Raw genomic sequence first — 17,168 nt, 5'->3', positions numbered from 1 at the left:
TAATTTTATATATTTATAATTTTATATGTTTCAGAGAAACATAATGATTGTTGCTCCCCACATTATGGGAAGGAAGTTTTCCCTCTCTTCACAGAACCATTTCCACCCCATGACTTCATTTGCTGACACAGCCCTCACCTCTGCTGGGTACTGCTCAGGGCTGCTGCAGCAGCTGCCTTTGGCCTCTTGAGTTGCTCCTCAGGACTTTGCAGAAGGATTTCCCTCCGATCACTAAAGCAGCAGAAGGATTTGTGAGGATTTAGGATGCCAACTCTGCCCTGCTGCCACTTTTCACCATTTGTTTCAGCCTCTGCAAACGTGTGAGCTCTTCTCTTCAGCTCTCCACTAAAGTGCTCAGCTCTGAAAAAACTCTGAAAGGAGAAGGACATGACAAAAATATTTATTCTGATGCCTTTCACCTGGTGTCCTCCTGGTGAGGAGGGAATGAAATGGGACTTTCTGCTTTGCTCTTTGGAGCAGTGCAAGTGACAAGGGTGTCCCAAGCAGAGGTGACTTGGGGAGGCACCAAAACCCTGGCCGCCAGGGGACAGGCAGAGAGCTGCTTTGCCTCTTGTTTTTCCTCTGCCACAACTCCACTCTGAGCCATCCATCCTGGTTTGCTCAGCACCCTCCTGTCAAATTGCCACCCTAAAATCACACCCATGGCTAGAAAGCCCTTCCCAGTTTCCCCAGCAGAATCCCTGACCCCCCCCAGTAGCCAGGCAGCTGTTGCTAGGGGCTCAGCTTGTGTTGATGGTGCTGAAGCCTTCCTGACCCTCCCAGCCACCAGGGAATCTTAACAACTCTGAAACAAAGCCAAGCTGGGGTTCGGAGCCTCCAAGTTCCTGCTGGGAATCCAGATTTCCATGAAATAAAGTGGCCTCTGCTCTTCCAGAGCTCCATCCCAGCATCCCAGCATCCTGCTCCATCCCAGCACTGGTGGTGTAGAAGCTACTTATGGTCTGACTGGAAGTCAAGGGCAAAGAGCTAATGCTCTGCTGAAGCACCTAGGTACTGCTGAGCAAAGGTTAGAGTTTTCATGAGTTTTTTGTTGGCTTAAGGTCTGGCTTTAGCCCCCAAAAAGAAGGGGCTGAAAGGCAAGAAGCTGTGACTGTATGGAACTCAGCCCTGTTGAGGGCACACCTCAAGTCCTGTGTCCAGTTCTGGGCCCCTCAGCTCAGGAAGGAGATTGAGGTGCTGGAGCAGGTCCAAAGGAGGCAACTGGGCTGGTGAAGGGATCCAGCACAGATCCTATGAGGAGAGGCTGAGGGAGCTGGGGGTGTTGAGGCTGGAGAAGAGGAGGCTCAGGGGAGACCTCATCACTCTCTCCAACTCCCTGAAAGGAGGTTGGAGCCAGGGGCGGGTTGGGCTCTTTTCCCAGGCAACTCTCAGCAAGACAAGAGGGCACAAAGGGTCTCAAGTTGTGCCAGGGGAGGTTTAGGTTGGAGATGAGAAAGAATTTCTTTCTGGAGAGGGTGATCAGGCATTGGAATGGGCTGCCCAGGGAAGTAGTGGATTCTCCGTGTCTGGAGATCTTTCCAAAGAGCCTGGATGTGGCACTGAGTGCCATGGGCTGGGAACCACGGGGGAGTGGATCAAGGGTTGGACTTGATGATCTCTGAGGTCCCTTCCAACCCAGCCCATTCTATGATTCTGTGAATGCCTCTGTAATCCCTGGGAAGTCATGGTGCAGGGGGATTTCTCAGTCATTTTGTGTCACCTCATGCAGTGCTGGTTTATTTATAAGCTAAGCAGCTATTTGCAGCTGGAGCATGGTATTTGGGGTGAATTTTCCAAGCCCAAACCTCCCCTGTGAGCAGCAAAGTGAGGGAAAGCACCCAGTTCCTCACAGCAGATTTCCAAATTTACCCATGCACAAAACACCCAGGTCCCAGCAGACTCAACGAACTGATCACTGGAGACCCCCCTAAGAAGCTTCCATATTCCCAGCTAGAAAACTCTGTAAAAACTTTAGACTCTGAAGACATGGAAACACAGCAGAAGATGGTGGGACACGGCATCCAGGATCAACGGGTGATGACAAAAAGCAAAACACACCTTACAAACCTTTTTTCCTCTGTCAGAGTGGCTGATGGTGACTGTCCCCTTTGCAGGGGGGCTGAGATGGCCTTTGGACCAACCAAGAACAAGAAAACCAAAGCCATGAGGCAAGGAAGGAACAACCAAGCAGCTGGACCCTCCTCAGCTGACAGGGGTGAGTCCTGGACCTCAACCTTCTTCCTTTATTTCAAAGCAAGGATTTTTTTTCCTTCCATTGATTATTTTCTTCCTTTTTCTTCCATTGGCTTTACTGTTATCAAAAGATTTGTGCATAGCCAAGCTGAAGGGTGGCAGAGTTTCTCAGCCCTGGAAATATTAAATTTGGGGATGTTAGGGCAGAAGTGCCACCACCCAGACAAGATGCCTGAGGAAGTCCTGTGACCAGTCCTGCCAAGAGAAAAAATGCCATTTAGCCCTGACAGACTAGGGCTGGTTGGAATATTCCCTTCCACTACCTATTTTATTCTATTTCCTCTGTTTTTCCACTTACAATGCCATGGTGTTTGCTACCAGGTGACATGAGGAGGAATTTCTGATGGCTTTAAAACCAGCTGAAGTGGTCCCTCACCTTACAGTATTTTCTTCTGGAACAGCTGGGTGTGGATTTTATGGAGGAGATCCCAGATCACCTGAAGCTTCTCAATTTCCCATTTTGCAGCTACTGCTACCAGCTCTGACGTGAAGCTTGACAAAGCCAAGTCTAATGAGAAGAGACCACAGAATAAGGGATGCCCTCAAGAAAAACAGCCAGAAGGGAGAGGAAAAGCACCAAAGGGACCAGGACCATATTTTTATATCAGTGGATCCAATGGAGCTGAGCTGTAAGTCCTCTAAGCAGACTCATTTGAACAGCAGGATGACCCTGGATGAAGTCATGGAATATTATCCTCTGTCCTTTTCACTGAAATAGTTCTTCTCTGATTTGCTGTCTGTTTGGAGTTGCACACCTGGGGAACCATTTAAAGATAATTCAGATGGAAACCATCCATCACAAGTGGTAATGAACTACTGGATCTTTGCAAGGAAACAAATACATCTCTTTATTTCATGAAAGTTTCTCTGTGGGGGCTGTTCAGCAATCACTTAGCTACACCATGTACTGAAGCACAGGAACACCATCATTACTAGAGCTAGGAACTCTGATTACTAGAGCTAGGAAATGCTGATGTTGCTGATCAGCATTTTGTTGTGCTCTGTGTAAAGCAAGCCAAAAATAAGAAGAGGTTTCTGCCCAAGGGAAATAGTCAGATTAGAAGTTTCATTCCTTCCTTTCTGAGTTCTTCCCAGCATCTTATCCTTCTCCTCTAGATGCTGTCACCAGCAAGAATCACTGCTGCAAACAGCCCTTCCCTTGTTATGTTTCCATAGTTTTGTCTACAAACAGCTTTTTCTATCACTCCTTGCCACCTCCTCAGCAGAGAGGTTTCTTATTAAGACCAGACCCTGAACATGTTTATTCCAGAGCTACCAGTTACACCCTAATTGGAAAAACCCTGCTGGAATGGTCCAGCATCCCTCTGAGCATCCCCCCCCCTTCACCCTCTCAGGGCCAGCAGCAACCACTCCAATTGATGCTTCTCACCTCATCCCCCACCCAGGAGCTTCTGGGCATGTTAGGTCAGGATCCCAGAGAAAATCAGGAGGAGTTCAAGGGGTAGGAGTTAACTGTTAACAGAAAGCTACTTTCCTGTTTTCTTTTTCATACGCAGCTTGAGCATCTATTGCCAGAGCAGGGGCTGGCAGCGTATCTATGACAACAGAAGAGAGGATTATGCACTGAAATGGTGTGAAATCAAGTGTCGAGAGAATTATTACCATTTCAAAGAAGGTAGGGGAATGGGAAAAAACTTGGGAATGCTGGACTTGTGAGTCCCGGGGCAGAGGAGGTCACCTGGAGGGAGGAGAGAGAGGTAACCTCAGCTTCTTGGCAGAGCTCAGGGGAGACATCAAAGCTGGATTGCTGTGGTGATTAAAGAAAAGGGTTTAGACAAAGGAAAAGCAAACCCAAACAAATAAAGAGCTTTGGGAGGAAAGATACCACTGAACTGAACTGAGAATAGGGAAATGAAGTACAGAAGTACAGTAAGAAGTACAGGTCACTCCACACATCCCAAGCCAAACGAGAGCAGAGTCACTGAAAGCCAAATTATTCCACTGTATTAGAAAGGAATTCTTTTAATTGCTCTCTACTCTTCATCTCATCAGTGACTCCTGACTTCCCATGGCCCAGCCAGCTTCCACCCAGAAAAACATAAAATCAAGGACTCCCCCAGTTGGCTCCCTCAGATCCTTTACCTAACAAGTCTAAATGTCCCTAAGTTCATCCCCTGGGACAATTCTGCTTCTGGGAGCTGGTCAAGACCTGGCAAGCCTGAGCACCATGGCACAGAGCTGCAGGTTTTCCTGGAATTCCAGGAATTCTCTCTTCCCAGTCCATGTACAGCACCACCATCCCCCTTTTGCCAGCTCTGGTGGTAAGGTGGTGGCATTTTGTCAGGATGCTCCTCTCCAGCAGGTCCCCTGATGCCCAGCACTGCAGACAGGCTGTGTCTCCAAGCAGCTCTGCAGCTGGACTGGGCTGATGGTCCCTTTGGACTTTATTTCATGAAGCCCCATCAGGTCCATCTCTTCCACTCCAAGGTTGGACAGAAGCAGGTTTACAGCAAGAGACTTGATGGCTCTGAGTTGTCACTAAAAGCAAGTGACAAAGTGGGCTGAATCCTGCAGATTCTGCTGCATGGGACAACAAGGGCAAGCTTTTATTTTATTTTTTTTTCCCTATACAGGTGAACAGCTTCTCTATCAGATTCCCAACAATGGAGTCCTCACCACCAAGATAGGGCTTTTATGCTGCCTGAGAGAACAAGAGAGGGTGATGAAAAAGATGAGTAGGAGCAATAAGTAAGAACTCTCACCTTGTTGAACCTTGACCAGAACCATGCCAACAAAAAGTGAGAGCTCAGAACCAGAGGATCAGTTTCTTCTGGATGCACAACAAAGTACAGGGGGTTATTTCTTCCTGATCTTCTAGAAAAATCACTTTTTCTCCCCCAGAAATATATCCAGCAGACACAGACTTTCTTCTTTTTCTGTGTCTGGATTGACAAGTCCCCCAGAGACAAGAGTCATGGTAATTTCCCTGTTTTGGGTACATCACCCAGGTGAAAGGCCACAACTTCTTGTGCCAGAGACACTGCAAGTACAATAGAAGTTTGTTTCTATTCCTGCTCCTAGATTTTTGACAAAGAAAACCAAATGGCAATCCTGGGCCATGGTTACCTGCAGCCTTCTCAACTGGTCTTCAAAAAACTGAGCATATTTAGAATGTCTGAAGTCTGACAGATACTCTTGAAAGGTTATGGAGTGAAGTAGCTCAGCAAAAAAACCATACAACAAACATACAGCTGTCTTCAAGCATGAAAAAAAAAAAAAAAAGGCCTTTCTTAAGTTTCTACTTGCAACCAGTGTTTCTGAAAGGAGGTGTTGGATAGGGTTTTCAGCTTGTATTTGATTCTCCCACAGGTTACTGAAGATGAAAGAATTCTTCCCAGAATCTTTTCGTCTGGACATAAGAGAAGAGAGAAAAGCCTTTTTTGAGCTTTGCAAAGGTGAATTGTCTTCATCCTGGTGCATTGTGCTCCTCTAAAATGTCCATAAAAGTGATAATAATTGGTAGCTGTGCCTGTACAAACAGCCACACATGCTCACACCAGCACTTTTCAGAGCCTGCTGCTGGGATGCCCCCCACAACCCTGTAACAGCCCCACTCTCTCTGCAGAGGAACAGATTTGGATCTGCAAACCCAGTGGCTCTAACCAAGGCCAAGGAATTTTCCTGCTGAAAACTCCAGCTGCTCTCAACAACTTCCAAGCCAGGCTCCACAGAAGAGAGGAAAACCCTCCCAGCACGGTGCCCCACAAAGCTCCCCGGGCAAGAATAGTGCAAAGGTAGAGGCTGAAAGCTGGGAACCCACCTGTGAGTTGTGTCCTGGGTTAAGCACAGAGAGCTGGATTGTTCCAAAGGTATTTCATGTGGTTCCACATCACATCAGCCCCAGAGATTTCGTTGTGGTGGAGGGAGGGGGTTGTTCTGCTGGGTCTTCTCTTGCATCTGCACTTCAGTCATTTCAAAGCAGAGCTTTGTCACCAGGAAGCTTTGTCATCAGCAAGATTTGGGCTCACCTTTGTCTGGAAATATAAGAATGACTTCAAAAGGCCAGATAGTCAAGTCCTGTATGTGGTAGCTACACATAAAGCCTTTTGCAAAGCAATTTAAATTAGCTATTATCCCAGCTTCTTACACAAAGCTAGCATCTCACAAACTGTACACCTGTTCCATGCAAACTCAGAAAGTCTCCCAGATATCTCCCAGATACCTTCTTAACTCTGCCTCAACGCTGTGAAAGCCTGAGCCTCAATCACAGGCAGTGGCTAAAAGTCACTAAAATTTGGGGTTGTTTTATTTTTTTATTCCTTTGCACAAATAAAAGAACCAGGGAGGTTCTTCTTTACAGAACAAATATCCTCTGAGACTCTGCTAGAATGTTTTGTAGGGTCACAAAACCACAGAAAAAGGGAAAAAGAAGGCAGCAGAAGTCATGAGAAGAGTTTCAGCTCCTGAAACACTGCTCACACTGCTCACCTAACTTCCCTTTGCCTCAGTGTCCCTCCCTCAGCTGAGGAATGCATAATAATTAAATCCCTTCAGTGCTTGGAGATGAGTGCACAGAACTTTCAAAGAGAAATGCAAAAAAGATGTTTTCCTTATTTACCCTGGGAGCTGCACTTCCAAAAGATGCCTTTGATGCTGCACAGCTTCAAGGTGCCCCTGCCTGGCATTGCCATGACAGCACGAGGGACTCAAGACAGAGTGGTGACAAGGCTGTAGCACTGTCCCACATACTGTCCTGGCCAAGTGGTGACAATTCCTGACTCAGAGCCAATTCCCTGGCAGGATGCTCTCAAGGTTTGGAAGTTTCCTCTTGGAAGAGAGCACAGTGCACTCACTGCAAGCTTCCCAAGAGGCACAGCCAACAACACCCAAACTTGCACTCACCCCGACATTTTTTTTTCATAACAAAGGAGGGTTGGTGGGAAAAGGTGAGGTTTGTCAACTGGAAAGGTTCTCCTCCAAGCTTTCTGGGTTGTTTTTCTGCAAGAGACAGAATAGGGAGCAAAATAACCCAGGGCAAGTGAGGCCAACATCTGGTCCTTGACATGGACAGAGTGGTTGGACCCTATCTTAGATCTCATAAATTTCAATTTGTGAGGAGTAGCTCATGCTCTGAAGAACAAGGCTCCCTGCTCCTTTGAAAACTGTTCCTTGCATTGATTGCTTTTAACAGCACATCCCTGCTATTTATGTAGACATCCAGCAACCTTTGATGATAAAGGGAAACAATTCCCAGATTACATCACTCTGGCAATAAAAGCCATGGTGCTGTATGAAGGGCTCTTTGTGCTCAGACATAAACTTTGTATATTCTCCAGTAAATATTGGTAAATCTTTAATTACCTCCAGCTCTTGAGACTCGGCACAGCTTCAGCTCCTTAAAAGGAGCAGTTCTGGGGCATTCCCAACCTCTCCTCCCAGCGCCCTCTGCTGCCATTCCCTTTAAACCAGTGTGGAAATGGGACAAACAGCTCAATTCTGTAGGAACCAAGCTGGCTGAGGGGTTTTGTGGGAGCTTGGAATTGCCACGGATTATGTACAAGCTGCCTGATGGTGATGTGTGTTGAATATTGCCCTGACAGGTATATTCATCAGCCTCTGCTCCTGGAAGGGAAGAAGTTTGATGTCAGGTCCTACCTGCTCATTGCCTGCACTGCACCATTTCTGTTGTTTTATGCCCAGGGTTACCTTCGGTTAAGCTGTGTCAATTATGATGCCACCTCTGATGATCTGACTGTTCATCTCACCAACCAGGTAAACCAAGGCCACTGGGTTCAGGAGAAGGGGAGGATGTGGCTGACAGAGATGGGAAACAAAAAAAAAAAAAAAATTAAAAAAAAAAAAAAAAGACTTTTGAAAAGGTAAAAATGAATGTTTCATGCACAAAATCCCTGCAGCCAGGAAATGGATGTGGGGTTCTGGTGAGGCAGAGCAAAAATTCTGAACAGAAGTAAAAGTGGATCAGGTTTCCTGCTCCATGGGGCAATTCTCTTCTTAACCTGACAATTTTGCTCCATGGATCTCTTTTTCCTGCCATTATTCTCTTGCTCACCATCAGCTTTTTATGGGAAGAAGCTTTGGACCTCAGCTGCCTTGGAGAAGGAAGCCATTATCTTGGCTGAGGATTTTGCTGGTCCTGTTGTGCTTAAAGATAATAATCATAACATTGTCAGCTGCAGATGGGGTCTTCAATAATTCTTAAATCTCCATCTGGACCTGCTGTGCCTCTCAAATGAGATGTGCAGCAGAGCAAGTCAACATCACTCAAACCAGAAGCCTGCCTTGTGCAGAGCTACCTGAGTCAATCTCAGTGAGGGCCTCCAGTAGGTAGAACCAACCCTAATGAAAGAGAATTAGAAGAATCAGAAGAAATATTTCCCTCTAAAGCCCTTCACTCCTCCCAGTGTCCTGCTCTGTTCCCAGAACTTGCAAAATCTGCATTAGAGAGGTACCAGCCCACTTCAGTTGGAGTTTTATATTTTCTAGCAGCTGCTTCCTGCAATAGGTGCTATTATCAGCATGCCACTTGTTTGCCTGGAATAGTTTGTTTGCTCAGCTAGAGAGCTATCCACATGGGAATTCAGGTGCTTGGGTAGGATCCCATGGCACAAGTGATATTAAACAAAGGACAGGTGTTTATTAGCAGAACATAAATTACCTGGGTTCCTGCTGGCAGGAGGGAAATGAAATTTACAGGAGAGGCTGCTTATTACCAGACATCTTCAGATTGCAGTTGATTCTGCTCTGCTTCCCTTTCATCCCCACCTGGAATCAGCCATTTTCCTGCTGACAAAAGGCAGCAGAGCCAGCCCCATCACCAAGCAAAGCCTCCCAGTGCCAGTCCCCCAGAGGGAGTTGCACTCCAGCCCAACTTTTTCCAAGGGAGAGGAGATTTCCCTGGGATGGAACAGTGTGAATGTCCCACTGCTGATAAACTCTGGTTGGCACGGGGATTAACAAGGCAGTGGAAAAGAGAAGCTTGGGAATACATCTCTGCTGCTGAGGGGCTCTGTTCCCTCCACACCTATAACTTGATCCTGGGGTTCTTCCCAGCTCCAAGGTCGAGGTAGTTGGATGCTTCCCATGCAAACCAGTTCCCAATTACTCCTCCCTGCCAGCAACCTGATCCTCCCTTTGCTCTGTTTCCCCACCTCTCAGTCCATGCAGAAGAAGAACCCCCTGTACAGGCAGCTGAAAGAGGAGACAATCTGGAGGATGGAGCATTTCAACAGCTACGTTAATGAGAAGTTCAGAAAAACCAATGGGCTCCCCAAAGACTGGGTTTTCACTGTGCTGACTGTGAGTGCAAGCAAGTGGCTGCTGTGCTTAGCCTAATTGTGCCTAATTAGGGGGGGGCAGGAATAGGAGAAAAGCCATCAATTCACTGCAGCCCCCAAGGAAACACTGAGTGAGAAGGTATTGATGGTCCCATGGCAACCATTTATCTGCAGATGCTAAAGACAGAAGTGAAGACACAAGGAGTTTAATTTTAATAGAATGGGTAAGCTGCTGAGAAAGAGAAAGGGACTGTAAATTATAGCTATAAAAAGGCTGTTATGGTCTTCACATTCCTGACCCAAAGCTGTGGTCCTGCATTAAAAAAATAAAGTGCACACTAGAGAGAGTTCTCCAGCCTGTCAGGCCTTAGCCTGAAAAGGGACTACACTTTAAGCAGTATTTTTTTTCCTGTCTGACTTGGTCTCACCTTTCACTTTCCCTCTGATTTTACCACCTGAAAATCAGATCAGGGCTTTAGCTTTTCTCTTATCACAGGGAAGATCTCCCTGTCTTTCCTGTCTCACTGAAGAAACAAAGCAAAGAAATTATCTGACTTCATGTCATCAGCCTAAGCCTAATGAGGCATCAGCTCCCTGGGTGACTTGCTGGGATGAAAATGAAAAGGGCAGAGGACAAGGCTTTCTCAGGTTAATTTTGGAATTTGCTGTAGTTTAAGGTCAAATACAAGGAAAACTAAAAAGCTAAAATCTTTCTTGAAAAATGTTCTTGCTCAGAAAACCAGATCAAAAGCAAATCTAATCAAATTTGCCAAGTTTCTCAGGAGGTCAGAAACTTTTCTGCCAACTTTCTGGTATCCCTCTTCATGCAGATTCCCCACTGTCCATTTCAACCCCAAAGGGAGTGAAACTTTGCACCACCTACTGCAAGTTGTTGTAGCTCATCAGGTTTCTTTTATGTCCAGCATGGCTGTGAGGGAGTTGTGAACCATCACTCTCAGAAGTGCCTGCATTCATTCAGCTTCCACCTGGGAGTAGATGAAAGAAAAGCACAAAAAATTCAGCAGACAGCTCATTTGGAGTAAGGGCCAAGATTCCTTCACACATCAGCACAGAAGTGTGGAGAACTGAGCTCAAGAAGGAGCTTTAATCATCTCAGAGTGGACAGACAGATGGAACATCCCTCCAAGTCTGGAGTGGAGGAAGGGGAAAAAAAAATGACCCTAAGCCTATGACTTACAGTGACTCCTGTGCCCTTAGCATCCCCAATAACCAGTTCCCACCATTCCCTGTTTTCCATTTCAGAAAAGGATGCAGCAGATCATGGTGCAGTGCTTCCTGGCAGCCAAGCACAAACTGGATTGCAAACTGGGCTACTTTGACCTCATTGGCTGTGACTTTTTAATTGATGAAAACTTTAAGGTAAGACTGCAATCTTGTCAAATAATAATATGATATCATGATAATATGATAATATGATGATTATATAAAAGATATAATGGTACTGGAAAGATATCTAATAGCAGCAGTACTGACACAAGCTCTGGTGCTAGGAATTAACCAGAGCACCCAGTCAGCTGTGAAATGCATGATCCATTTTTTTCTCTGTTTCCACTGCCCAGTTTTCTGTTTCTCCAGACACCAAACATACCCAATGACCACTCAGATAAATCAGTGTGCAATGCCTCTAACATCACATGAAGTAGCTGAGGAGCCATCAATGGCAACCAAAAACTCCCCCTCCCTATTCTGAGGCTCAGCCATTATCAACCCAGATGTCAGCACCACCATCTCTGTCTTCACTGGAGGTTCACCAGTTAGCAATAGGTCAGCCCACTGGGTCTCTAAAACCTGCTGGAATCACCACTCAAACTTGTAAAGAGTGAATGAAAAAAAAAACAAAACAAACCAAAAACCACAAAAGGAACTATTAAATTCAGTGGTTCAGGTGCTTTCAGTGCAGCACAGTCCTTCAAAACCACCTGGCCCAACCAGACCAGAAAGCCATCTGGCAGATTCTGCTGTTGCTAAAGGAACTCAAACATATTCCAGGGAAGGGCAGTGGGAACAGCAAACCCAAGGAAAGAATGGAATTAATGTATGCAGCAGTGGGCAAGGCACCTGAACAATGGACTCCTTTGTACAGGAAGTCAATGGCAAGGGAGAGTGAATGGCAAAGGGAGAGAATCTGAGGCTTCTCAAGTTTCAGTGGGAATTGTCTTTTGCAACCTTGGCATGCAAAGCCCTGGCTCTGTAAACTTGAAGCAGAAGATCCAGGCTCACTCCTGGTCATTCCTACTTGGCTAGTTAAAAACTACACCACTTAAAGACCTTTATTTTACACCTGGATTTAAATGAAACCTGTTTCTTGACCAGAATGATCTCTAAGATTGATGAGGATTTCTGGGCACTTAGCAGGGACTGAACCCAAAGCTTTGAGAGAGCACAATGTGGAAATGTGGGCATTTATTTAGGACAGGTTGGTCCATGGTTTCTTGCCCCTGCTGGGGAGCAACAAATCTACTTTTTTTCTTGGTGTGCTGCTGCATCAAGAGCCACCTGAACCCTCCCTGCAGAGGCAGGGGACAGCAGCTGGGTGCAAGCCTGACACTTATAACCCACAGTTAGCACTGGTCAGTGCAGCAACATTCCAGTTTGCTTTGGCATTACAATTCCTGCCTTCTCCACCTGGAATACACAACAGATTTATTCTCCCTGTCATCCTATTTCATGACACTTTTGCCATCCACTTTTTGTCATCCTATTTCATGACACTGCTTTATGCAGATTTAAAATGGTCTTGTACTTTAGCTCATCATGCCTTTTCCTTCTTTGTCTGAGACATAAATGAGCTCTGCATCATTCCTAAAAATTCTTGTATGTCCCACATCATCCTGATTCAGTCTTTGGAAGGTGCTTTCCCTGCCCCAGAGTTCTAGGAAAGCAGAGCCTGCTGAGAAACCACAGCTTGCTTTGCATACTCACATGTAAGCTGAAAAAAAGCACCAGGGATTTTAACAGGAGAGGAAGCAGAAGTGATGGCTGTGGTTTTGTTCTTGCTGGCTTTTTTTCCTGCTGTTTTGGGGCACTTCCTTGTGCTGGATTGTGAAATACTTGAGTCACTGCACAGCTTAGGATAATGTCACTGAAATGCTCCAGGAACCTGTTTTCTGCAAGCATTGCATCAGCAGTGCAGAAGGGCTCCTCTCCAGGGGTATCCTGGGAAGACAGATGTGTAAATTTTTTATCAGCCATAAAGGGACTCAGCTATCTACCAGCAGAGAACACAGATAAGCCATTTGCCAGTTTGTGATAGATGTACAGAGAGGGAGATAACACTCAAATCCCCAGTGAAAGCAGGGATGGCTCCTTTGATTTGAACTCCAGCTTTTCAGTCACCTCAGAACCACGAGGCACAGAAACACTTTGGATGCTGTAGAGTTGGTTGTGCCCACCCTGGGTCACCATGATGAAAGTCTGAAAAAAAAGCTTAAAAAGACTGTGGAAAACAGAACCCCACTGCCTTAGCTGTGGTCTCCACTCTCACTGAGCAAGTCCTTTTCTAGTTCTGCCCTTCCTGTGCTCTGGGCATGTGGCTTCAGCCCACATCCACACAGGCCACAGAATATGTTATTTTTACTCCTATTTCTGACCTGAATTTCAGTGCTGCTTAAAGCTCCAGCCAGAGATCAGGGTCCCCAGGCCCCTGCTGCTACACAAATGTAGAACAAGGCAGCCCTGCTGGGGAGAGCTTTGGGCTTTGAAGCATTTTACAGCCTCTTAAGAACAAGTTCTGCTGCAGAGGGATGGATGCACTCCCATGCAGTCTTGGCTAAAATGTCACTTGGAGCCTCTGGGAGTGTGGGCTGACGCCCTCTGAGACCCCAGCAGGATCTTCAGCTTCCACTTGGTGAGCTCCAGCAAAGATCCACAGCAATTAAATAGATTTTTTAGATCAGAACAAAACTTTGGCTCAGCCACACATTTCCTGCACACCAGAAAGTCTTCCCTCTGCCCCTGTCAGCAGGGAGAGGACCCTTGAGACAGGTTTTAGGCTGTAAATTAACCACCATGTCAACAAGTGACAGAGCCCAGGTTCCTTTGGAAAGACACCAAACTGCTGCCAGAAGGATGGTTCCCCAGCTACAGCAGGAATCAGACTTGATGAAAATAAAAAAAATATTCAGCAGATGTTAATTCTGTGTCTTGCACTGCACACAGAACAAGAAATGAGACCTCAGATCTGTGCAATCTGGCATTTAAAACCTCTGAGACCTTCAGATAGTGCCATAAAGGGGAATGCAGGAGATGAAGAGCATGATAGATGTCACAGAGAACTTTCTTCCTCCTGCTTGTCAGTTTTCTTTTTTTTTCAAAGGACTAGAAAGTAAAACCTAACCAAGGCAATTATGAAGGTTCACCAAGTTTGGCTGTCAGCACAAAGCCTTATGAACCTTTAACAGGAAAAATAACACTTAGAAGAATGAGTTTGCCAAGAAAAATGTATGTAACTTAGGTGCCCTCTGTTGGCATCTGGAAAGCAGGGGGTTTTTTTCAGTAGATGTTCTGGTTCTCCCCTATGAAAGGGGAAAAAAAAAGACATTTTCACTGCCCCCACCAGCCTTTTCATTTCTTTAATGACATATTTTAAAGGAATGAAAATGGTTTTTTTTTTCTCAGCAAAATAAAAGTGCCAAAGTAAAGGCTATAATGCAGCTAAAATCCATCAGACACTTAGATTTCATTTCACAGGTTCTTGCAAGCAAACTCATTGCTGCTTCAGGAAAGAAAAAGAATTATTTTTTTAAAAAATCCATTAAAAGGAAGTAAAATTCTCCTGGGCCTGTTATATGATTAAATATCCTTCCCCACAAAATACCAAATAATTTCTACATGTGTTCTGTACAAGATGCAGCACCATATGCTGGAGCCAGGAAGCAACAGATGAGGTTTTCTCAGTAGAAGGGAAGAAAACAGCAAACAGAATTACCCACTACAGTTTGGGTTCATACAGACTTCTAACTGCACCATCAAATTCTGTACCTTGGAGCTACAGCCCTTGGCATTTTGAAGGGAAATGGAGATGAGTAAAATGATGTCTAATTAGCATCTTGTGTGGCTTCCACCTGAAATTAAAGCTCATGCAGGACATAAAGACCAAAGGTTCATTGACAGCTCAGTGCCATTTTTTTTAGTTTTGATCCCATTTGCACCTCAAATGAAAATGGGCCCTGTATTTCTTTCAATTTGATTTCATGGTAACCAAAAACCCCAACTAGAATTTGGTATGTGAAGAAACACAGTGACTTTACACACCTATGGAGCAGAAATTCATCTTAAAAGCTGGGAACACAAAATAATGTGTGGTGTTGCTCTCAAGCAAGGCAGTGAATGCAAAAAGGGATTTTGTTTCATTGACCCAGTCCTTACAAAAACTCCTGCCTGCATTCTGTGTTAAGAGATTTTTTTGGGGGGGTTTATTAGTATTTCAGCCTCTCAAAGTGCTGACTAACTCAGTGCTCTGACTCTAAGGAGATCCAGACTGGTGTCCTGACTGGTTTTCACCTTCCTTAGGTCTGGCTTCTGGAGATGAATGCAAACCCAGCACTGCACACCAACTGCAGAGTCCTGAAAGACATCATCCCACCTGTAGTTTATGAGAGCCTTGGTAAGTGAAGACATCCCAGAATGGCCAGCAGCAAACAATCCTATCTCTTCAGTGCTCACCAGAGGAAAGAGTCCTATTTGGATCCACTGTAGGTCCAAAACAGTCTTGGAAATGGTCTTTTTCATCATGTAGGATGATATTTGTTTGTAGATTTGGTCCTTTAAATCTAAAGTCAGACTGTATCTGTGAAGGCCCTTCAAGGATTAGAAAAAACAGAGTTAGAAACTGTATGTGTGCTCATTCCAAACAGGAATGTTTCATTTTCTCTATACCACCTAATTTTAAAAATGTCCATCTAAAATTACAAGGAGAGGCAAATGATACAAGGGCATCTAGGAGCCCATTTACAATTTTAGATGCTATTTGAGATCAGGCAGATCAGAAGCTACATTAAAAAAAATAACAGAAGGAGCAAGGTTTTGAGGAAAGAACCCCCCTTTTATTTATTTATTTATCAGATCCCACTTCTGAGTTGTTTCCCAAGATGTGTCCAGCTGTCTGGAAACCACATCTTTGTGCACACCCATCCCACTTTGGGTGTTCAGACCCTCTCATAACTGCACTTTCTTTTCCAGATTTGGTTCTGGAGGTTTTCAACAAGCGTCTCAAGGGCCAGAATGTTTTACCTTTAGAGACCCTTTCCCATTTTGTGCTTCTCTATCATGAGGATGCTGCAAACCCAGGCCAGAAAGAACCCTGGAAGCTCAGAAGTGGTCTCTGGACAGGTCGGTACCTGAGGCCACATGAAGTCAGGATCAGCCACTTCTGTCAGAGCTCTGCCAAAGTGCTGAAGAATTCTTCCAAGAAGCTTCCTTGCTCTAGGAAAAAAAGGTTGTCCTCTTGCTCAGAAAGAACTGTTGCCAAAAAACGGCCCTAACCACACCATCTTGGATCATCATGGAAAAAGCCTCTGAACCATTACCATGCAACAGAGTTTTCACAAGCTCAGGAGTCCTAAAAAGAAAGAAAAAGCTAAACCTGTATGTTCTGTGCACATCCAGCTCATTTTCAGATTTGCAACTGCTACTCTATGCCCCTGAGAGATTTTAGAAAATTATTCATTTTGGTTTTTGTCCCTGAGATGTAACTACTATATTGGTTAAAAAAAATATTATTTATATATATATATAATATATAATAGATATAATATATAATAGAGATAATAGATACATATAAATCAATTTTTCTCTTGGTTGAAGTCACAAAACAACAACTTTTTGCTCCACGCTGAGGCCCTGCACACTGCAACATCCAGAATGGTCACAAGATGTCAGGATGCCACTGAGAACACCCACACAGCTCTGCCCTGGGGAACTCACCTGCAGCAACCCAAATCCTCCAGAACTTTTGCCTGTGTCCTGATACACTCAGATTCCTAAAAGCTCAGAGGCAACTGAAGCCTGCTTGTCTTTTCCCCTCTCCCTAGTGTGATTTACCAACAGTTCTGCTATGCTTTCCCCTTTTCTAAACACCCACTCTGCTGTCCTTCCTGGCTGGCACAGCCTTGGTTGTGCCTCAGAATAATCTTCCACTGGCTTGTTCCAAATGGGTCACAGCAATCACTGTAGGATTTTGTGTTCCTGAGGATCACCTTTCTCCATATTCTTATCACAGTTATTGCCTGATTCTTACCAGGAAAAGAAGCTTTGTAGAATATTGTGTAAATACTACAAACCAAACCCATTTACCTGAACACAAAGCACGTGTAGAAAGCAGCAGTCTGTTGGTCTGGAGAGCCACTGATGTGCTTGGACATGGCAAGCAGAGTGCAGGTCTTGCTGAACTGTGCCTTTTCTATGGCTTTTCTTCCCTGCCCAAATCAAAAAGAAATGTTAATTCTGGAAGTTTTCACAAACCAGGAATTCTTTCCCCAAATACTCGTTGCTGCCTTCTCAACACCCAAAGTTCCTCTAGGTTGAATTAAATTATTTATTCTGACCACTGGTTCATTTGCATTGGGAATAACTTGGGAATTTTTTTCTACCAGAGGCATACCCATCAGCACCAGAAGTTCTGAGTCCCTTTTCCTGATG

At 45.0% G+C, this 17,168-nt stretch overlaps 1 protein-coding gene across 1 annotated transcript; it reads left to right on the top strand.

The window, feature by feature from the left end:
• The first annotated feature begins 2,124 nt into the window (after nt 1-2,124).
• On the top strand, nt 2,125-16,012 carry TTLL10 (tubulin tyrosine ligase like 10). The gene is made up of 11 exons (XM_030463418.1): nt 2,125-2,215; nt 2,720-2,882; nt 3,771-3,889; nt 4,848-4,962; nt 5,584-5,669; nt 5,840-6,008; nt 7,815-7,986; nt 9,391-9,531; nt 10,773-10,889; nt 15,042-15,135; nt 15,711-16,012. The coding sequence occupies exons 1-11, from the start codon at nt 2,125-2,127 to the stop codon at nt 16,010-16,012; spliced, it is 1,569 nt and encodes a 522-aa protein (XP_030319278.1).
• Nucleotides 16,013-17,168: the final 1,156 nt, after the last annotated feature.

Source organism: Calypte anna, chromosome 21 (genome assembly GCF_003957555.1).
Source record: "Calypte anna isolate BGI_N300 chromosome 21, bCalAnn1_v1.p, whole genome shotgun sequence".
NCBI classification, from domain to species: domain Eukaryota; kingdom Metazoa; phylum Chordata; class Aves; order Apodiformes; family Trochilidae; genus Calypte; species Calypte anna.
Note: the sequence above shows the minus strand (reverse complement) of the source record. Positions and strands in the feature narration are given on the sequence as shown.